This window comes from Rutidosis leptorrhynchoides, chromosome 1, assembly GCF_046630445.1.
Source record: "Rutidosis leptorrhynchoides isolate AG116_Rl617_1_P2 chromosome 1, CSIRO_AGI_Rlap_v1, whole genome shotgun sequence".
Lineage (NCBI taxonomy): Eukaryota > Viridiplantae > Streptophyta > Magnoliopsida > Asterales > Asteraceae > Rutidosis > Rutidosis leptorrhynchoides.
Window position 1 is genome coordinate 517,627,847 of NC_092333.1, and position 23,461 is coordinate 517,651,307.

A 23,461-nucleotide genomic window follows, 5' to 3' on the forward strand; every position below is an offset into this window, starting at 1 on the left:
GAATCAAAGTTATGGCTAGAATCGGCTCTAGCTGCTTTAGATGATCTAACGATATCTTTTTCTTAGTGACACTCATGTGAGTGGGAAGCAGTGTTATCAATAATTTTGTAAGCTTTAGTTGCGGTTTTCTTCATAATGGAACCACCAGCTGCTATATCGATGTCTTTGCGTGTAGTGATGTCGCATCCTTGGTAGAATATTTGTACTATTTGATAAGTGTCTAAACCATGTTGCGGACATCCTCTCAATAACTTTTCAAATCTTGTCCATGCCTCATATATAGTTTCATTTGGCTTTTGTGTGAACGTAACAATTTCTCCTTGAAGTCTCACGGCTTTAGATGCCGGAAAGAATTGTTTAAGAAAATTTTCAACTAAGACATCACATGTATTAATCGCCCCTTCAGGTAACGATTCTAACCAATCTTTGGATTCTCCCTTTAAAGTCCAGGGAAATAACATGAGATATATCTGTTCATCCTCCACTTCTCGGATTTTAAATAGAGTACAAATCCTATTAAAGGTACGAACATGTTCGTTTGGATCTTCCTTCGGCGCACCACTAAATTGGCATTGATTGGTTACCATGTGTAGGATTTGTCCTTTGATTTCATAATCTGGCGCATTAATGTCTGGTTGAGTAATTGCATGACCTTGGCTAGTGCGTTTAGCTCTCATTCGGTCTTCCATACTTAGAGGTTCTAGATTTTCCATGATTGAGTTTGTTGAATCTGAACCACTATATGATTCTGACTTAATGGTTTCTTCCTCGACAATCTCTGGATGAGTGATTTATGGTTCAGGATCTCTGAATTGTCCCTGAATATCCTCCGGATTCTCAATTGTGAGGTCGGGTTCAAAAAATGGATTATCGGAAATTTGAATTGGAGTACTTGGTCGACTAGATGACGATTCTAAAGAAAAATCAACGGCGACAATATTGGCTAGATGTCTTGATCGAGTTACAGGTGGTGAACGTATGAAAGGTGATGAACGTTTTGCTCGGTGCATTCACTGAATATCCTATTAGATATAAAAATAAAAATTATATAAGTTATCAAATTAATAGACTTTTCTGATTTTGCCCACGTTTCGAATAGCCAATAGATGCAGCAGGTAGCCAGGACCCTTTAAATTGGAAGCCCACAACTCGCCACTAACAAATCCAACTATTACTACGAACCAGAAAATTTTGGATGTCTATCAATTTAACCGCTTAAAATAATTTTTCGTTTTGAAATTTTAGAGAAGAAATAAAAAATTCTATGTCCTAAAAACTAGAGCGTCGAGAAATGAGAAAGAAAAAGAGTGCGTCGTAAAATGTCGAAAAATAAAAGGTCGAAAAATAAGCGTCGAAAAACAAATATCGAAAAACAAACAGTCGAAAAATAATAAAATGCAGCGTCGAAACTTAAAAGTCTAAAAACTAAAAATTAAAACTTATGTCTAAAGGTATTAAAGCTTAAAAGGAATTCTATATCCAAAACGGCGATAACTTAATAAGTACTAAAATCTTAAAACGGCGTCGTAAAATTCTAAAGCACCTAAATCTTAGTCTAAAGAAAAAGTACTTAAGGGATTTTACGGCAAAGCCTAAAAATTTAGAAATAAAAATAACTACGGCAAAATACTAAATTTAAACTAATTACGAACGAAAAAATACAAATTACGATTAAACGATTAAAAATATACAAAATATAAAAATAGGCTTAAAGTTATAAAAATACAATTTTACAAAAATATTATTTTTGTATTATAATTTTATAAAAGTATTAAGTTTAAAACTAATTAAAACTTAAAATACAAATTAATTAATAAAACTAAAACTAATTAATAAAAATTAATTAAATAATTAAACCCTAATTAGGGTTAATAAATTAATAATAATTATTATTAAAACCCTACTGCGTAATAATTACTGGGATCAGACCTGTCAGACAGACTCATGCGATCGCATGAGTTTTATATGGCTGGGACATGCGATCGCATGGTTTCGGATACCAGGCCAGGTCTTGGGCTGCTACAATACCAGGTCCGATTCTTTTATATATATATATATATATATATATATATATATATATATATATATATATATATATATATATATATATATATATATATATATATATATATATATTCTGTTTTATAAATTATTTTTCTGTTTTTAATTTATTTATATAAAATAAATAAAAACTTAATTTTTTAAAAACTAAAATAGAAATAGGAAAACTTTATAATTTTATATATTTTAAACAAACTCTTAAAAATATATATATTTTATTTTTCTTTTTATATTTTTGAATTTATAATTTTTAAAACGTATTTTTACAAAAAAATTAAAACTTAATAAAATTTTTTTTATATATATAGCGTTTCGCTTTCGGGTCCCCGGCAGCGGCGCAAAAAATACTTGATGTGCGCAGAGGTGTATACGAAATAGTTATATTTTTATGGCGAAATACTATTAAATACGATACAATTTTACACAAGTTATTTATTTATTTATTGAATGGAATATACCTAAACCTTGCTACAACACTTATAGGCAGTGTACCTAATCGTACAGTAGTGTAGTTTTTAGTAAGTCCGGTTCGTTCCACAGGGAGCTAGCCAAGTTTAACGCTATAGTTTTAAAGCTATATATATATATATATATATATATATATATATATATATATATATATATAAGTAATATTATTATTATTATTATTATAAAAAGGGGATTTTACCGTTTAATGACCGGTTTGTCGATTTTATGTCTTAAGTCGCAGTTAAAACCTAATGCAAAATATTAAAAATAAATTTAACTTTAATTTAAAGCGTAAAGTAAATGACGATAATAAAATTGCGATAATTAAAAGTGCGATAAATAAAATGACAGTAAATAAAAGTTGCGATAATTAAAAAGTACGATAATTAAAAGTGCGATAAATAAAATGACAGTAAATAAAAGTGCGATGAGATATAAAATAAAGGAATTATACTTATTTAAACTTCCATAATCATGATGTTCGACGTGTTGATTTTAGTTTATTACCATGGGTTTTGTCCTTTTTCCTGGATTACTCGATATGTCTATCTGGTTTTTGTCCATAACAATCCATCAGTCATAAATATAAAGTGCGAGTGTCCTCGTCAAATTATCCTTATATCCGAAGTCAAATATTCCAACTAATTGGGGACTTAAACTATAACAAGGTCTTAATACTTTGTTTAATAATAACACCAGGATATCGACTGCGTGTAACCCAAAGTTTTAATACTTTGTTAACAATTACGCCAAGTGTCCTTGTACATAATTCACCCCTGTTTTAATGAGTCTATTGACTATTAATCCATTCCCGTGTCCGGTTAAATGAACGATTATTAGTACTTATAAATATCCCGCCCATCGTGTCCGATCGAGTGTATGTGGTTATTTATAGGTACGTCCAATTGTAAATCTCCATATTAAATTAACGAATTATCATTCAGTTAAACAAATATAAAGCCCATTAATAGTCCATAGTCTAATTTCCACAAGTGTCGTTCTTTTGTTCAAACCCCAATTATGGTACAAAGCCCAATAACCCCGTCTTTAATATTTAGTCTAACATCACGATTACTTCGATTTAAATAAGCATAATAATAACTTAGCTACGAGACATTAATTTAAAAAGGTTGAACATAACTTACAATGAGTATTAATAGCGTAGCGTTACACGGACAGAATCTCGACTTACACACTTACAACATTCGCCACTATAACCTTATTATTATTAATTTAAAATTAAAATTAAAATTATAAATATAAATATATATATATATATTTGAGAGTAAGAGAGATTGATGAAAAGGTGTAAAAAATTCGGCCAAAACACGCGAACTTTATAGGACCTCAACTGCTACAGTGATCCATGCGACCGCATGGATTTTGTGCTTCCATGCGACCGCATGGATTTTGTGCTTCCTGGCCATGCGGTCGCATGGCCGCCTTTTCCTGGTGACATATGCTTCCAAAAACGTGGGCTGCTCGAGTTTTATAATATATATATAATATAATATATATAATTTTATATAATTAATTATATATTATATTATATTCTTGTACTCCGTTGACTTGTAATTTTAGCTCCATTGCGTCGCGCGTTGAGAGTCGACTCTGGTCCCGGTTCCGGATTTTCGAACGTCCTTGCGTACTATTTAATATCTTGTACTTTGCGTTTCGCGGCTCGTACTCTTGTAATTTTTAGACGTTTCTTATCAATAAATTGATCCACTTGGATTGTACTTTTTAGCTTTTTGGTCGTTTACGTCTTCAAATCGTCGAATCTGTCTTTTGTCTTCACGTTTTATTATTTAAACGAATATCACTTGTAAATAGAACAATTGCAACTAAAAGCTTGTTTTTCTTGAGGGATAATACTATGAAATATATGTTCGTTTTTAGCATTATCACTTATTATTTTTTATAAATGTTTGGTAAACTAGCTGGAGCTTTATTTTTCAGTTCATAAGCTCTACTTTTTTTCATAAGCTACTACAAGTAGCTTTTTTTTTCAAAGCTTATGATTTTCATAAGCTATACTTTTTTTTGTCTACCAAACGAAGCTTATGACTTGGAGCTTATTAAAATCATAAGCTCAAGCTCCCATAAGCTTCAATAAGTTACGCGCCAAACACACTCGTAGGGTGTGTTTGGTGCGTAGCTTATTGGAGATTATGAAAGCTTATAGGAGCTTGAGCTTATGATTTTAATAAGCTCCAAGTCATAAGCTTCGTTTGGCAGACAAAAAAAGTAGAGCTTATGAAAATCATAAGCTCTAAAAAAATAAGCTACTTGTAGTAGCTTATGAAAAAAAAGTAGAGCTTATGAACTGAAAAAAAGCTCCAGCTAGTTTATCAAACATTTATAAAAAGTAATAAGCTCCAGCTACCAGCTTTAAAAATAAGCTCCAGCTCCAGCTCCAGCTACTTTCGTCCAAACACACCCGATGATCTCTTTCCATTACCAATTTAAACGAAAGTTTCTTTAAAGTTACGTCTAAAAATACACTTTGTAGAACTCAAACCAACTCAAAATTTAAAAATAGAAGCAAACTCAAGCGGTCAAAGCTTGCCAGTTGTCAATTAAAATTCGCTTTTTGTCCCTCTAGCTATGGTGTCCTCACCTCAGGCGATCACCCAATCTATCCTACTCTAGAGTCGGTCCTCCGACTAAATAATTTTAAGTAAAACACTTTATGATATCTATCTATAAAAAAGTGATTAATTTATTGCATTGTCGGGTATAATGATACTGATTATGTACTTATGATTTATTGGTAATTGGTTTTTTCATTTTGAAGGTACTTTTATTGAACTTTTAAGATGATTTGTTTCTGCATTTTGAAGGTACATTTATTAAATTTTTAGGTAGATAAAAAGATCAATTGAAATAGTGACCATAGTTCTACCAAATATAGTGTGACGACCCGAAAATTTTCGATCAAATTTAAACTTTAACTTTAATATGATTTAGACACGATAAGCAAAGTCTGTAAAGTTGAGTCTCAAAATTTTGAACCGTTTTAATGTATTCGTTTAACCTTTGACTATTCCCGACGATTTACGAACATTGGTTGTAAATAAATAAATAAATAAATATATATATATATATATATATATATATATATATATGTATATATATATATATATGTATATATATATATATATATATATATATGTATATATATATGTATATATATATATATATATATATATATATATATATATATATATATATATATATATAAATATATATATATATATAAATATATGTATGGATATAATATTTTGAATTAATAAAGTATACTTTAATCATTAGAAATTAAATATGTAAAATAATAAATAGAATAAATAAATTACTATTATACATATATATTATTAGGCTATCGCAGGACGAGTAGGTACAGCCCAACTATGAAGTACATCAGCCATATATATTATTATGAGTCTATATATGAATTCTATTAATAATTATTAATATATTGTGATATATAATATTTAATAAATATTATTATATAATATAGTGTAAAGTTAATATATTATTATAAATTAAAATATAAATGATATATCAATATTATTATTACTTTCATTATTATTACTAATGTTAATATTGATATTAATATTTGTATTATTAATATTATTAACTCTAATATGAGATATAAATATATGTATAAAAACTTGATATGTATAAGTTGTTATATTTTTAATATTAATATTATTATCATTAATAATATTAATATTATTATAACTAGTAATATTATTAGTATCATTAATAATATTATTATTATCATTGAAATTATCATTATTGTTATTACTAATATCATTATATTTTTATTATATTTACTTTTATTATTATTATAAGTATTTCTATATTTATTATTATTATTAGTAATTCTATTTCTATAATTAATAATAAGTATTATAAATACAGTTTTATTAATTAGAATTGTTATTATTACTTATATATATATATATATATATATATATATTTATTATTAATATTGATTATAAACTTTATAAACACAGATATAAATATATACAGACATATTAACATATATAGAAAAATTAGATATATATAAAATACATACAGTTATATATTTATATATAATTAAGTATACAGTTAAATATATAAAAATATGGTTATATACAATAATATACACAAATAAATACGTATTCTGTTTCAAATCATTATCAATCTATAGGTGATTTTGGATTCTGTCTTTAAAATCTGTACCAGAACGATTTCGATTTCAGAAATATCCAAAATCAGTTTGCAATCACTTTCAACTTTTTTTTTATTATTATTTCTGTACTGATTGATTCCAAACCTGTCGACACAATTGGATATATAACAAACGATTACTCTGTTTTTTGGGAAAACTCATTCAACCTTCCACTACCATTATCAATTACACAATCCATTTGACAGCTTATATTTGATTTAAATTAAACAGAAGAATTGAAATACAGCACGAACCTCTGTTATGAACACTTTTTACTCAAAACATGATTTTGTATCGAAATTCAAAATCCTTAAATGCAATATTGTTAGAAATCTTTCATTCAAAGTATCTGGAAAGTTTCAATCTCCAATTTTTCATATTGATCACGAATTCGTGAGTCAAAGTTTCAAATTCAAAAAGTCAAACAATGTTCTTCGATTAAATTCAAGTTCTCTGTTGTAATTCAAGTCTAATTGATGATTTATAAAGTTTATAAGAATGATTTTGAACCTATTTCAAGTTGTAAATACATCATATAAATGTTTAGATTTTAAAAACGCGAATTTGAGTTCATGTTTGGTTCGTGAACTGTTGCAGCTGCTCAATTATTTTCCTGTTGTTTGATTGAATCAAATATTACATAAGTACGTTTCTGTTTCAGTTACAAACCTAAACCAAACAAATTATTTGATGTTACAATGGGTCTTTGGTCGATTACTATCGAGCAGAAGAATGAGAAATAGGAACAAAAGAATTACGGGTTAAGTATTTATAAACTGAATAAAATGTTAGAAAAATAGAACAGGCGGGAAGGTTGGGCATGTTGTGTGTTAATCAGGAGGTCGCGGGTTCGAGCCCGATTCGGGGCATTTTTTTTAGAAAGGCTTTTGGAGGTAGTTTTCTAAACCAAAAATTATTATTATTATTATTATTATTATTATTATTATTATTATTATTAGAATTAAAATTATTATCATTATTATTATTATGATTTTAATAATAATTATTATTAGTATTATAACTATTATAATTATTATACCATGTATTATTATTAACATAATTAAAATTTTAATTTTGATTACTATTATTATTATTATTATTGTTACCACTAAAATTATTACTATTACTAGTATTATTAGTAAATTTTTTTTATATTATCATTAGTATTATTATAAATATTACTAATATTATTATTATGAATTTTACCATTTTAGTATTATTATCATTATTACGAGTATGATTAATATTATTATTATTATGAAAATAATACAATTTTCATAAATATTAGTATTACTATTATTTTATAAGTATTAGAGTTATTATCATTAACATAAGTATTATTAATAGGATTATCATTATTGGTATTATTAATATTAAAAATTATTAACATTATAATTAAATACAACTTTTATTTACTATTATTAATATTATACATTATCATGTATATAATAATATACCTAAAAGTAATATTACATTTAAGTATGAATTAATTATATTAACAATCTTTATATAAATATTCATATATAACAAATTAGGTATTTTTAATATATATATATATATATATATATATATATATATATATATATATATATATATATATATATATAACTATATAAATAATAATCATTTTCAAATATATATAAAAATTAAATAAATAATATATATAAGGTTATAAAATATGAAATTGTTCGATTACGAGTATATGTTTTAATATATATATATATATATATATATATATATATATATATATATATATATATATATATATATATATATATATATATATATATATATATATATATATATATATATATATATATATATATATATATATATGAATAATATAGGTTCGTGAATCCGAGGCCAACCCTGCATTGTTCAGTTTCGTCATATGTATTTTTACTATAAAATATAGTATTGTGAGTTCATTTGATTCCCTTTTACTCTTTATATTTTTGAGACTGAGAATACATGCGCTGTTTTTACAACTGTTTTATTAAATGCCTTTGAAATCTATATTTTTGGACTGAGAATACATGAGATGCTTTTATAAATGTTTGACGAGATAGACACAAGCAAAACATTCCTCGAATGAATTATTATACAGACAGAAGTTCTGTTGATTATGGTTGAATTAGTTGGACGTTATAATTGCCACTAATTGATGTGAATATTTTCCCTTGATTATTATAGTTTGGTAACCTAAGAATTAGGAAAAGGGTATGGCCCCTAATTCACGCGAATCCTAATGGTAGCTACCGGGTTTAACACCCCCACCCAGAATGTTCACTAGACGGAAAAGCTAGTGAGCGTGGTGTTTAGTACTTCGAGGTTTATATATTATTACAAACTGAAAGTTCTGTTTATTTTAGGGATATTTATGATGCGCATTAAATGTTAAGGTCGGTTACCAATTCTAGCAAAGCAAAGAGAATGTTATATATCGAGAGAATGATTTTTATACACAGGTTATGTGTATGATATTTTGTACACGAGATATGTGTACGGTTATAAAGAATTGTTGAAAAGTGATTTTGTACACGAGATATGTGTACTGTATTTAAAAGAAATCGCATGTACATTACAGGTGGGTATAGAATTCGGGCTCATTTGTATCATGCAGTATTTAAATCTTGTAGTCTATCAAAATTCCAGAATTTTTATTATTTTATGATAAATTTATGAACTCACCAACCTTTTGGTTGGTACTTTTAAGCATGTTTATTCTCAGGTATTAAAGAAACCTTCCGCTGTGCATTTGCTCATTTTAGAGATATTACTTGGAGTCATTCATGACATATTTCAAAAGACATTGCATTCGAGTCATTGAGTTCAACAAGATTATTATTAAGTCATTTTTGGATATATTATGAAATGCTATGCATGCCGTCAACTTTCGATGTAATGAAAGTTTGTCTTTTAAAAACGAATGCAATGTTTGTAAAATGTATCATGTAGAGGTCAAATACCTCGCAATAGAACCATATGTTAATGTATTCGTCCTTATGGATTTGGACGGTTCGTTATACATAGTTTGTGAAGTAAGTATTTAACTCATGAAAAAATGTTTGTAATGTAATCGTTTAACTTACCATAACAAATTGACAATAAGTCTACCACACCTTACAAGTAATAGGAAACATGAAGAGGATTTCGAGGTTTTTTCAACTTAAAGATTATAATTTGTTTGATATCGGGTTGGGCTAGAAGATTAGTGGTTCTTTGTTGAGTTTTTTCGACTCTATTATGGTGCATTTCATGATCGCTCGTTTTGAAGGAAAGATCATTAAGTCTAGGTCGAAAGTCAAATCTTCTAAGTCAAAGGCCATGAAGAAAGAGAGGATTCAGGGTGCCGAATTAAAAATGTATGGTGATTTCAATGAAGGCGTCGAGAGTGAGGATGAAGATCTATTCATGTAGTTCTGGGGTATATATTTGTGTGGGTCGGCTACGAGTGATTTTGTTCAGTGTTGGAGGATATCTGTTTGTAGGCCGCATTTCACTTAAGGGTCAAGTTTGGAGATATTTCAACTTTCGGTAGCTTTGTGTCTTTAGGTAGTTTCTTTTTTTTAGATCTTTTTTTTTTTAATCTCTGCATTACTTCAGTTCGTTTACGTTTGTAAGTTGTGAGTCGTTGTAGGTCAGTTTCTTCGCTTCTTGTTTCGTCGTAGAGGTTTGTCTCATGATCGCAATTTGTACGCTTGTTTTCTTTGAGGAATTCATCATTTTGATGAATGTCCCCCCTTTTTTTTTTCTTTCTAAGTTCCACGTTTTCAAAATAATAATAAAAGACATAAAAATTTAGAACCCATTTATTATTAATTTTTTGAAATAATTCTATTGTTTTAAAAGTAATACGGAGACTTTAGTAAGTTTGTTATTTAAAATATATACTAATAATAGGTTAAAGTAAATTTAAATTTTATACTCAATAAAAGAGTGATTCAATTATTTAAATTGAAAGTAACAAATAATCATGAAAATCTAATAATTTGTAATAGTTATTTGTTTAAAGTAAAAAATAATAGTAACGTGAACAACTAAAATACTATGTACAATTTTTTTTATTTATATTTTATTTGACAATATACATACTTGATTATTATTTATTAGACCACTTATAAGAGTCCGTCAGTCTGAGGCTTTAGATGAGGTGTGACTAACATGGCAAAAGTGACGAAAACTGATGGAGTCTAACGGGGGCACGGGGCGTCAATCAAAGGCGTCAGTTGGACTTTCCGGCGAAAAAAATTGTCATTTCCTCCTTCAACCAAACACTGATTTTTATGATTTAATAAATATATATTTTTATAATTAAATTAGTTTTTCTACTCAATTTTCAATCAGATTTTACCACATCACCCTATCCAATATTTGACACAAAAAACTAACACAACGGTTAAAAATGTCGAAAACTGACATTGCTTAGTCACAGGTAGGTTGCTTTATTTGACAAACTGCCCGTAATATCACAGACACTATTAGAAATGATATTATAAAAATTAAAAGAACTTCAACCAAATAAAGAGTTGGCAAGGCTCAATTACAAGACATGGTACCCGCTAGCCCTTATAAATTTAAAGTGATAGGGCATAAAAGAATTTTTAAGTGATAGGGCATAAAAGATTTTTTTTCTCCATTCGTTCCTTGATTATACACACTATATTACACTCCCTCAGTTATATTTTGCATTTAGAAACCTTTTATTTTTTAAAAAGTGCAATCATATCTGATTGCACTGAAACGTGTATTTGTATTGAGAAAAACTTTAGAGCAGATATGATACATGATTAAAAAGGATATGATTGGGCACGTGAACATAAAGATCAATTTTTTCTAAGTTTAATTCGAAAGTTTACTAGATTTTTTTTAAAGAAGGATCTAATTTTCTTTATTTATTTGATGTATCCGATTGGGATTGAATTTGAGTTAATTTAAAGGTTTGTTCTTGTTTGTGATGCCAATGAAAATGTTGAGATGGTGATGGTTGGAATATAGATTTAATTGTTCGGGTGTTGTTCAAATCGAAAACCCACACATGCTTGGCATGTGATTTGATTTAATTGGACTTTTTATTGTCTGTTAGTATCAAGAAGTACACATGTAAAATGAGCGAACTACTGGCAGTGGCGATTTCAGGATTATAATTTAATGGGGTTCAGAAAATTTTTTCATCACTAATTATATTTGAATATTATTTTCATGGTAGTTTACTTTAAAAAAAATACAAATTCGAAAAATATATGGGGTTCGAGTAGTTAAATTTACTAGTGTCCTATACAATTTAAAAGAAAAACTATAAATTTAAAAAATATATGAGGTCCTCCAATTAAATTTAGTGGTGTCCTATACAATTTAACGGATTTTTTTACTAAAAATTTTCGAACTAGTGGTGTGCCGTGATCCCACGGGGTCACACCTAGATTCGCCCCTGACTACGGGGACTGTTTGTGTAATCTTTTTTTAATTAAAAAAACTACAGTATCATATAATTAATTTTACAGGTTTACTTGATAACCGATCACATTTTGTTTATATTAATACACATTTTTAAAGTCTACGATCTAAAATAGTATTTTTTTAAAGTATATAGCTGCGTTGGAATAAACTGAAAAAAAAATATGACGTATTTTGTAATTTGAACTCACAAAATTACTTTCAAATATTTGTAGTCTACAAACAAAAAAGATAAATTTAGATAGCTTGTAAAATCATCTTCAAATGTACATGGTCTACGAATACAAACAAACTTTAGTGACCTCAAAATTGTTCGAGTGTTTTTAATTTAGAAGTGTTTAGTGTTTGTATTTGGATCAACTAGTTCTTTCACCCACAACATTTCATAAACCAGAATGTTTTTATAAATCTCTCAATTCTTTTCAATCTTTGCTCTCTTCAACATGCGTAGGGAAATACACCTTTTCGCCGGTTTTTCAAGAAACATATTATATTCACTCTCATTCCAAATAACCCAACGATTTGCATCTTCATCTTCTACTATTTCACCAACAAATTTAGAAACTTTATGCTCCAACGGCCACCTCACCTATGCACTGGCAGATATGGCAAAAATTGGTCTTCAAATGGACTTACAAGCCTATGACACCGTATTAAACGAGTGTATAAAACAGAAATCTGTGAGAGGAGGTCAGAGGGTTCAGGCCCACATGATTAAAACTCAATATAAACAGCCATTGTATCTTGGAACAAGGTTTCTTGTACTTTATAGTAAATGTGATTGTTTACGGGAAGCACGCCAAGTGTTCGATGAAATGCCTGATAAAAATGTGGTTTCTTGGACGGCTATGATGTCAGCTTATTCGAAGAGATCGTATGGTTCTGAAGCGTTGGATCTCCTTTTGCAGATGTTAAGATCAGGTATTCATGTACATAATGCTGACACTATATGTTATGTTGTGTGTCTATTGAGCCATGTATGCTTTTTCAGGTAGCAAGCCAAACGAGTACACATTTGCAACCGTGCTCACTTGTTGCACTGGAATTTGTGGACTTGAGTATGGTAGGCAAGTTCACAGTCTTATTATCAAAAGTAATTATGAGTCTCAATTATATGTCGGGTGCTCTTTGCTTGATATGTATGCTAAATCCGGTGCAATCCATGAAGCTCGTTTTGTTTTTGAAGACCTACCGGAAAGGGATGTTGTATCTTGGACCGCCATTATCTCTGGCTATGCCCAATTAGGTCTTGATGAAGATGCATTGGAACTTTTTCGTAGGTTGTTAAGGGAAGGAATGACTCTTAATTATGTTACTTATGCTAGCGTACTAACTGCAGTATCTGGACTTGCAGCATATGAAATGGGAAAGCAAATTCATAGCCATGTGATTCGGTCTGAAGTTCCGTTTTATGTTGTACTTCAAAACTCTTTAATTGATACGTACACAAAATGTGGCCAACTAACTTATGCTCGGAAGGTGTTTGATAAAATGCCTGAGAGAACCGTTATTTCATGGAATGCAATGCTTGTGGGATATAGTAAACATGGTATGGCTAAAGAGTTGACTGAGCTTTTTGAAGTGATGAAAAAAGATAAAAAAGTCAAACCCGATAAAGTAACTTACTTGGCTATATTGTCTGGTTGCAGTCATGGTGAGATGGAAAATAAAGGATTGGAATTTTTCGATGAGATGAATGAAAAGGATGGTGTTGTACCAGATATTGAACACTATGGATGTGTAGTCGATTTGTTAGGTCGTGCAGGTCAGGTTGAAAAAGCATTTGACTTTATTAAAAAGATGCCGATTGAGCCAAATGCTGCTATTTGGGGTTCTTTATTAGGGGCTTGTTTAGTACACTCAAATGTTGAAATTGGGGAAATTGCGGGTCAAAGGATTTTAGAGATAGAACCGGAAAATCCCGGAAATTATGTTATTCTTTCTAATTTATTTGCCTCTAGAGGAAGATGGGATGATGTGAGAAATATAAGAAATTTAATGGAAGAAAAGGCTGTTGCAAAGGATCCTGGAAAAAGTTGGATTGAAATTGATCAAACGCTTCATACTTTTCACGCAGGTGATCACTTGCATCCAGATATAAATAAAGTGTATGATAAAATGAACGAACTGTTAGTAAAGCTTAAGGAATATGGATACTCTCCTGATGTGAGCCGTGTTTTGTATGATGTGGACGATGAGCAGAAGGAGAAGATATTATTAGGTCATAGTGAAAAATTGGCATTAGCGTATGGATTGATATGTAGTCCTGAAGGAAAGACTATTAGGATAATGAAAAACTTACGAGTGTGTGTTGATTGTCATAGTTTTGCTAAAGTTGTGTCTCAAGTTTGTGGAAGAGAAGTTTTTATGAGAGATAAGAACCGATTCCATCATATTGTTGATGGTATTTGTTCATGTGGAGATTATTGGTGATGCACGTTTAAGTGGGGTTATTGTAATGATTACATTGCTACAAGGTTGTAAAAGTTGCTAGTCGGGTTGCAGGGACTAATCTGCAAAGTTGGAGACTAGGCGGGGACTAGTCGGACGTTGACCAAGTCATCAGCAGCTACTATATACATTCCGTTTGAATGATAACGTTAGCCCGTTCAACAAAATCCATTTCCACATTACTAAAGATAATCTAGTCATGCTCTTTGCTGCATTTTTGTCAAACAAACAGGTAAGATTAGTGTAATCAGTAGAGTTCGATGTATATAAATTTGTGAGCTTTTATCCAGATATGTTATTCTGTTATTAAACATCTACTCCGTATTTGTTAATGGTAAACTGGCTAAATTATATTCGTAAAGTACCTGTCATAGCATTTCATGGTATTTTGAAGCTGAAAAATATAACATCTGTAATTAAAGGGTCACTTAATATAATTGACAAGTAGTGTATCCCCTTGATATTTTCCAATAATTTTAAATATACCATGACTATAAAACAATTATTTGACACAGCTAATATAATTAATCATCTCTGATTATTACAATACTTTGTCTAATTTGCATAATGATTTCTTATTTGTTTCCTTTCCGATAGTGCACCCTATGAACTTGCATATAATTTACCAATGTTTAAGTTGTGGCCTTGGGGGTGTCATTGGGAGAAACTTTCATTTGTAACTATTAATTTATAAACGTATATCTGTACTCACTAAGCAATTAACTTATGTTTTAATTGTTTACTTCTTTTGTAGGACCAGGTGGATCTCAAGGAAAAAGGTAAACTCGCTGATTGAAGAGTAGCAATTACTTGTGGAATAGTAGCTAGAAAGCTTAGAGGCTGATGTACTTATTGGTTAGATTGTCCCTTAACCGTGTTCTTGGTATTTGTCATTTTGTGTGTAAAGGTCTTGGTCGGCTAATGGTCAAAACTTGGTGTTTATAAGGTAAGTAGTTTGATTGTAGTATTTGAATGAATTGAGCATAATTTAACATGTGGTGGTTGTGTAGATAAAATTGTTAACTGGAAATTTCAAAGGTAATTTGGTCACGTTTATGATTGTGTCATTGCTGAGTCGGATTATGGTATTATGCTTGTTTTATTTTCTAATTTTTTTTGGGTATGTGTTGTTTGAGAAACTGTACATTTTGGCTTCCTTTGTCATGTTTCAAGTCAGTTTCAGTTGTGGTTTCGATTAGTATCAAAATGGGCAAAAAAAAATTGATTAATGCAGGGTTTAAGACCCACTTACTCTGTATGAAAGCGCCTCTTTCTGCTTGAAAGCTAGAGAAGGCGTTACATTTCTTAAGGAATGCGTCGTGCTTGTGAGCAGTCCAAGTTTTCTGTTTCATTTCAAATGCACCACATTTGGTCTTTCCGCCGCATTTTGGTCGAGTTCTCTTTGAATAAATAAAAATTTGCTGATTTTCATTGTTGGTTAAAGGGTGTTCACTTTTTCATATGAAGCTAAAATGTCGGATCATTTGACCCAGGTCATTTTTGACCATTCTCTCCGCAACCTAAAAAAACGAGATCAAAGCTCGTCAATAGAGTTTATAACTTTTTCCGGGCATTTGAAAATCGTTAAGTAATATATAACGGGACTGTTGAGGACTGATTTCAATAACGAAAGTCTTCCTTCAGCCGAGAGCAACTGAGCCTTCCATGTAGAAAGCTTATTCCTGAACCGAGAGATCACCGATTCCTAGGTCGCAACATTGTTCATGTTAATACCAATCAGGAGACTAAGTTACTTGAACATAAGGGGAACCTCAACACCAGTCTCACGAGCTACATCAATTATGTCTCGATCAAAAATTCCTACCAAGAAACACTCGATTTAACGATATTAATCTTCAAACAAATTCTAAGTGAAAAATCCTGAAAAACGTGGAGGATGTTGACTGTGTCAGCCTTGTCCCTGTTCGTAATTTATCACGACATTATCTGCATAAAAATGTGGAAATAATTAGATTTGAAGTTTCGACTCTAGACCCATGCAATATACGTGTTAAACGCCTTTAGAAGGGCAAGTTGGAGCCCTTCCATGACAATAATAAATAGAAAAGGGCTTAACGAGTCACTTTGCCTTAATCCGAGTTTTACAGGAAAATTTCGTAGTAGGGTTGTTGTATAATATAAATAAACACCTGTCAGAATATAAACATATCTGGATCTATTCTTGCAATTCGAACCTGAACGCAAGAGTCGAGAGCATGTGACCTAAAAATTTCTTGTCGATCGAATCAAAAGTTTTATTTTGAAATTAACTTTAAACGAAATAGGCATATGATTCGTACTTGTATCACGAGACGATTTCACTAAGAATGAGTGGGTTGTCTAAATTTTGGCGACTTGGGATAAACGACGATTGCTCGATGTTAATCATAATATTGATAACTTTTTTTATTGGTTCGCAGAGTAAACCTCTTTAGCAACAATCATATTGATCATATTGAGTCCCATGAAAGAAATAGGTTTGCAATCTTTAACGAGAGTAAAATTTTGATTGCCTTTAGAGTTACTGTTAACGTACATAAGATAAAGTGTACAATTAAATAATCATAACCACACAACTGATAACCAACCACTATATAGAATAAATTTAAATGTGTTATTGATAAAGTTTAAGTGTGTGAACTTGTCATCGTTAGTAAAATCCTTAATTCAATCTTTATACATGTTATCAAGGTTGCAAAATTCGCTATTTGGGGATTAATCGGTCGGGACTTTAGAAGGATTAATCGGAGATTAATCGGATTGTACTGTATACATTTAAATATTAAATTTTAAAAATTATATGTGTAACTAAAGAAAAAAAACCATAAATATAAAGATAATTTTTAACATAATTGTCTAAAATTGTTCATTTTGCTTCAAAACTATAAAATTCTAGTTTAAATTCATGTAAAATGTTAACTATTTTTGACTTTGATTACCAAATTCAATTTTGATCTATCAATTGACGTTAACCGTTTATTTAAACGGATTTTTAGAAATCGGAACGGATTACTTTTAAAAATGATTAATCGGAGATTAATCGGTGAGTAATCGGGTTTTTTAGCATGTTATATACAATAAATTTAATTGTGTTTTTTGATAAAGTTTAATGTGTTAACTTGTGGTCGTTAGTAAAATTCTTAATTCAACCGTTATACGTGTTAGAAGTACTAATTTATTTTTATTGAAAAAACAAAAGAAAAGAGTTCCGGTTAACTCGTTTGAAGCCCTAACTGTTCGGGTCCACATTAGTAAAGATCCAACAAGAACCCCCTCTTCCGCTCAGAATCACCAGACAAATGCCGGCAATCAAACCCTTCGCCGCCGCCGGAGACATGTTAAAATCAAGGCTAACCTCCACACTCCGCCGACGTAGCAGTGAGGGTCCTAGCCGTTGGACCACACCCGGTCACCAAGAACGACCCAACGGTTACTTCTTAAATCGAACCCCTCCACCACCTGGTCAATCAAGAAAATGGGAAGATTGGGAACTTCCATGTTACGTCACCAGTTTTCTAACTATCGTCATCCTCGGCGTTGGACTCAACGCTAAACCTGACCTAACCCTAGAGACATGGGCCCACCAAAAAGCTCTTGAACGCCTTGAATCACAGAAACAATTAGCAGCATCAGCAGCAGTAGCTGTAAATGAATCGGATTAATGATCTGCAGGTAATTTTGCTTACGTGGTTTTGGATGATGGCGAAGTTTTTATATTAATGACAATAATAAAGATGATCAAATTTTGGCTCTGAATTAGTTTCGATTTAGGGCTTTGTGTTGTGTACCCGTTATACGATAATTACGCTTTATGATATGTTGTTTGTATTAAATTGGTCAGAATTGTGTTTTTGTTAATAAATGTGCTGATTATGATGAGATGTAAATTTCTGACGTACAAGGGGATCGAACCATCACCCATTTTTGGCAACGGCTTTCAGACATGGGGCCCTAACTTCTTAGGTGACGGGTACCACTGAGCTTTTAACTCGTTGGTGCACTAGTTGAGCTTTGTAACATGTAAAATCTGGTATGTTGCTTAAGCACCTATTCTAAGATATGTGACATTTTGACCTCAAGGTAGGCTGAAAATTGATAACAGTTTTGGTTTCTACTTGGTGAATTGTGTCCAACTTTTTGGATTGTGTGATGCACTGTTCATTCTAGCTTCGTATTCAGTGGTGTAGGTTTTTTAGTATATTAAGCTGATTTTATGCCTCTGTCGTCATCATACGAGAGTAGACACTCTTTTAGATATGCTAACTCCAAGTCTTATGTGCCGACATTATTGTTGGTTACTTATTTTCAAATGTCAACATAAGAATAGTCGACTATGAAAAGTCTAATCCTTCTATTAGATGCACATTTAGTTCTTCTTCAGAAGCAGAATCTGTCATATAGTTTTAGGGCGCTTACGATCGTGTTTCCAAATGATTTTTACGAGGATACAATATAGTTACCCATTTGTTAATTGCTCTATTAGGGATTAAGGACACTTGAGTGAACGCATAAGAATTTCATTGAAATGGTTTTTAAGAATATAATAAAGTATAGTTTATTATGTTTAAGTCTCTCTAACATATAAGCATCATAATTTCTGTACTGCACTTTGTTAATATAGTTACTTTCATTTTCATTGTAATGTTGATATGATGAATATGATGAGTTGGAAAGGATTGGTAAGATAGGCTCCAAGTGGAGAAAATCGGCTGTTAACACGAGTTTAGAACTGCCAGTTGTCTGCTGTTCAACTTGTGAAATGTTTAATTTTCATTGTAATTGTAATGTTTATTATGTTTAAGTCTGTCTAACGTTTAAGCTACCTTAACCAATCGAGGGTAGTGGGAAAAAGTTTAATATGTAGGTGGATGCTTCTAGGGATTTTTAGAACACAAGTAGTAACTAGATTTGATGATTAGCAATTGAAGAATAGCTGAATAGGGAACTTGATTGTAGTTCATATGGCATTTGTATTTTAGAACCACTAGTAACTAGTAATATGTTGGGAAAATCTTCCTACTAACCCAAAATAATACAATTTTAAGCCACTAACTAGAAGTGGCAAATTGGGTGGGTCAGGTTGGATTGGGTCGTGTGCCTAAACTGATTCGGTCAAAATGCATGTTGAAATGATCAAATTAGTTATACAACAGAAATTATGTCAAAATAAAGTGATCTATTTTTTTATTTTTATTTTGTTTTCAATTGAATTCACTTATATACAAGTATAAATTTATTTATTGATTATTTAACTTTGAATAAGAAGAAACAAAATCACTACAATTATTACAAGACCCAAATTTAATAAGTTAGAAAACAAATAAATTATTTATAGATATATAATGAGTCAGTATTAGGGAGTAAAATAAATTCTATCAATACATATATCTGAAATTTTGAACTAGCCTAGAAATAGCAAAAATTTACTTCAGAAAATAGTGAATTGATTATTTAACTTTGAATAGTTCATATATTCTGAAAATAGATAGATGCATATGATCTCAGAATAGCAAACCTTTTAAAAAAAAGAAGAAAATCATCGTTTTTCTTCTAAAAGTTTTATTTACTTCCTATAAGTAGTGCATTTGATCATCCATCTCGCCGTTATTCTGGATTTCGCCCATTTTGCCGATTGTCCTGCATTTTGCCCATTTGAACCTTCAACTAGATAATGTGCTGCCCAAAATAACCCAATACATGAGAATTGAATTTGCTGCCGAACTAATGCTCAAGTGTTTTCCAAATTGAAGGTTAGTGGCATAATTATTTGGTTGATAGGGTGATTTTCCTCGGTCTTGTAAATTTTCGTTTACTTATTGGTGATCGCGACACATCAATTTTCTGGATACCATAATCAGATTTTGATCTTTTTACAAAAACATTATATGTACCTCAAATTTCACGGAACATCTTTAGTGGTAGAAGCTTTGCTAATGAAGGATTTCACTTCAAAGGAAACGCTCTTTAAAAGTATTCTTCGGTGATTTTCTGAGACATGTGTTCAACGTAATTGACTTTACCTGTGATTAACCAACCTTTTGTTTTCTTTTTTAACCTTCAGTATAAATTTAATCACACTCAGGTAGTAGCATTTGCTATAACTACCATTTGTATTTAGATTTCACACGCTTTCTAAATTCTTGTTTTGGCACTAACATCTTTGAATTGTCTATAACAGTCTATCTAGTTATCTTGATTTCACCTTTGTGTTGGACATTCATGTCATGTACCAAACAAATTAGATAGATTGATCTATTATAATTTAAATTTTTGTTTTTCGGCAAAAAAAAAAAAAAAAAGCTGTTACTCTTGATGAAAGTTTGATTTGAAAAAATGGATATTTTCTTGGTAAATCTCTATACATTGGTTTGGTACAAAACTACAAATGTTGCCAACCTGCAGTTGTAATGTGGTTAACCGATTTTGGGTGGAATCATCAAGTTGATTCTTTATTTGTTTCATTTAAGACCTAGAGTTTGGCAAAAATGGTATACAGTGTAACATCTACACAAACACATAATTGTATTCATATACTGTATTTGTTATGTTATGAAGTAGTTTTTAGTCATATAAAAATAGGATTCTTATTTTTATAATTCTTATTCTTATAATTATTAAAATCAAGTTTGTGTGTTGTTCTGCTCTAAAGTTTTTCTTAGTAGTATATACTCCGTTAACAAATATCCACAATTGTCTGCTGGTCATGAGCCTCAACCAAAAGTTAGTTGTACCAGAATTTTCATAGCATAAGACCATTTGTAACGCAGGGGTTTCAACCCCGTTGTTGCCGACGTGGATGGCTGAAAACGCCACCCATCTGCCGTATCGTGGCGTTGGGAGCCGGCGTTTGGCCGGCGTTGGTGGAGGTTCAACGGAGGCTGCAACGGACGTTGGATCGACGTGTACATATTTGATTGGTGCTGAGATTTGAGCAAAACTTCATAGTTGTAGATATATTTTGTGATTTCAGGAAATTTGGGGAATAAGAAATTTTTACAGATATGAAATTTTTAGTTGAGAATAATTTGGGTAAGAAGAAAACAATTTATCAATTTTTAAGTTAAGTCCCTCAACTAATATTTAGATTCTATTGTAACCCTTTCAAAAATAATACTATGTATTATATGTCAAAGTACTCAATCTCAAACTTGTAAATAACTAGATATTTTTTTAAATAGTTTTATCTTCTTTTGTAATAAATATAAATATATAATATAGCTGTTTATTATAATTAAATAATATTTTTAAAATATAAATATAATCATATAATAACAAAAATAAAATAAAACAAATAAATAAAACAAAAAAATACAAAATTAAATGTCACATCAGTATTTCACTAACACAACACTAATTCACAACACCACCACTACTTCACTCAACAACACAATACGTCCTAGTCATCAAAAAGGTGCAAAAAGTGCACAACACGAACTCACAACACGAGTTACCACTACAAATGGTCTAACGATGTTCTTACTTGTTTGTCATATTCTCTTATTGAAAGTCCGTACTTTTTTTTTTGGAATTACGTTTTTTTCCCTATATATAAAACAGTTTAGGTCACAGGAATCCAAAACAATGATTTTTCCCCCCTCTAATACTCCATATAAAACAGTCTAGGTTCCTGGAATCCAAAATGAAAGAACTGAACTTTTCATAAGAGAAATAGATATTGACTACTAGATATTGACTACTGAATTTGATCAACATAACCATGATTGATGGCATGATCATTACATCATCATTACATAATATGATTATAAACTGTTAATTTACGATACATTACTGCGGAAGTCACTAAAATCTTTTAGGTATTACTGAAGGGCTTATAGCTCAACGATATTCGAGTAGTCTTTCAGTGAAAGAGGTTGGGGTTCAAGTCCCATTGTGAGCATATTCACGTATAAATTTGTATTGGGTGTTTGAATTGACGTTTAAAAAAATAATCTTTTATTAGGTGTTCAATTGAACTCTCTTATTAGTTTGTTTTACTATCTAGTGGTTAGAATGTCTTTCTCCCATTGATTATATATGTTCTTGAAATCAAGTGTCTAATAGTATATACAATTAATAAGTATTGGTGTAAATTTTAATATTTAAAAAAGTTAATTTAATTATATACGTTATAACACGTGTCACATAATATTAATATAAATATATAAATACATATCAACAAAGCTATATATATTACTCCGTATCAAATAGTATTAAATATTATAATTATTTTTGGACGAGCAAAGTCGATTTCGAAAGGGGAGTAGAGAAGACACTTAGTTTTTAGTAGTTTTTTGAAATTTTTAGCTTTTAATTTTTATGAAAAAACTTCTATTTAATAAAAAACTTCGTTTGGTTAATATTACAAGGTATCAGTTAATTTTGTCAAACATAAGTAGTATGTGTTTTACGATTTGATTTATCATTTTTTGTTCAATTCATTAGCATTTTATATAATGTTTAGGTGTTTTACTTCCACTCGTGAAGCATCTTATATCTTTGATCACTACTCAGATATAATTATAAATTACCAGATATCTAATTAATCAATCATTATCTATGATTATTAATTATAATCAATCATAACTCAAAAGGGTTAGCAAAATAAGAACACAAAAATAACTTTTGCCGTTTAAAAAAAAAAACACAAAATTAACTTGCTATTTGATCGGTGGATCGAACTTCTAAATTCGTGACGGTGATCCAGATACAATTTATAAAGTACTTTCTTTGTTTCCTCTATTTATTTTAGTCTCTTCACTTTTTAAGATTATACATTTACTACCCTAAGCATTGTGTTTTCTTTCA

At 30.1% G+C, this 23,461-nt stretch overlaps 2 protein-coding genes and 1 non-coding gene across 3 annotated transcripts; all 3 read left to right on the forward strand.

Moving 5' to 3' along the window:
- The first annotated feature begins 222 nt into the window (after positions 1 to 222).
- Positions 223 to 329, forward strand: LOC139886990 (small nucleolar RNA R71). The gene has a single exon (XR_011772845.1). It is a non-coding gene; the product is annotated as a small nucleolar RNA R71 (small nucleolar RNA).
- Positions 330 to 12,554: 12,225 nt separating this feature from the next.
- On the forward strand, positions 12,555 to 15,615 carry LOC139876762 (putative pentatricopeptide repeat-containing protein At3g13770, mitochondrial). Its single transcript, XM_071864139.1, has 3 exons — positions 12,555 to 13,126; positions 13,197 to 14,888; positions 15,411 to 15,615. Exons 1-2 carry the CDS (start codon positions 12,649 to 12,651, stop codon positions 14,636 to 14,638), a joined length of 1,920 nt encoding a protein of 639 aa, XP_071720240.1. The 5' UTR covers positions 12,555 to 12,648; the 3' UTR covers positions 14,639 to 14,888; positions 15,411 to 15,615.
- A 2,259-nt stretch (positions 15,616 to 17,874) lies between these two features.
- Positions 17,875 to 18,678, forward strand: LOC139876773 (uncharacterized). Its single transcript, XM_071864147.1, has one exon. The coding sequence runs from the start codon at positions 17,956 to 17,958 to the stop codon at positions 18,316 to 18,318; it is 363 nt and encodes a 120-aa protein (XP_071720248.1). The 5' UTR covers positions 17,875 to 17,955; the 3' UTR covers positions 18,319 to 18,678.
- The last annotated feature ends 4,783 nt before the right edge of the window (positions 18,679 to 23,461 follow it).

Excerpts from the sequence above, each read along its gene's own strand:
- LOC139876762 (XM_071864139.1), top strand. The coding sequence starts at position 12,649 with ATGCGTAGGGAAATACACCTTTTCGCCGGTTTTTCAAGAAACATATTA. Across the intron at positions 13,127-13,196 it reads TTTGCAGATGTTAAGATCAG|GTAGCAAGCCAAACGAGTAC; the intron begins GTATTCATGTAC and ends ATGCTTTTTCAG.
- LOC139876773 (XM_071864147.1), top strand. The coding sequence starts at position 17,956 with ATGCCGGCAATCAAACCCTTCGCCGCCGCCGGAGACATGTTAAAATCA.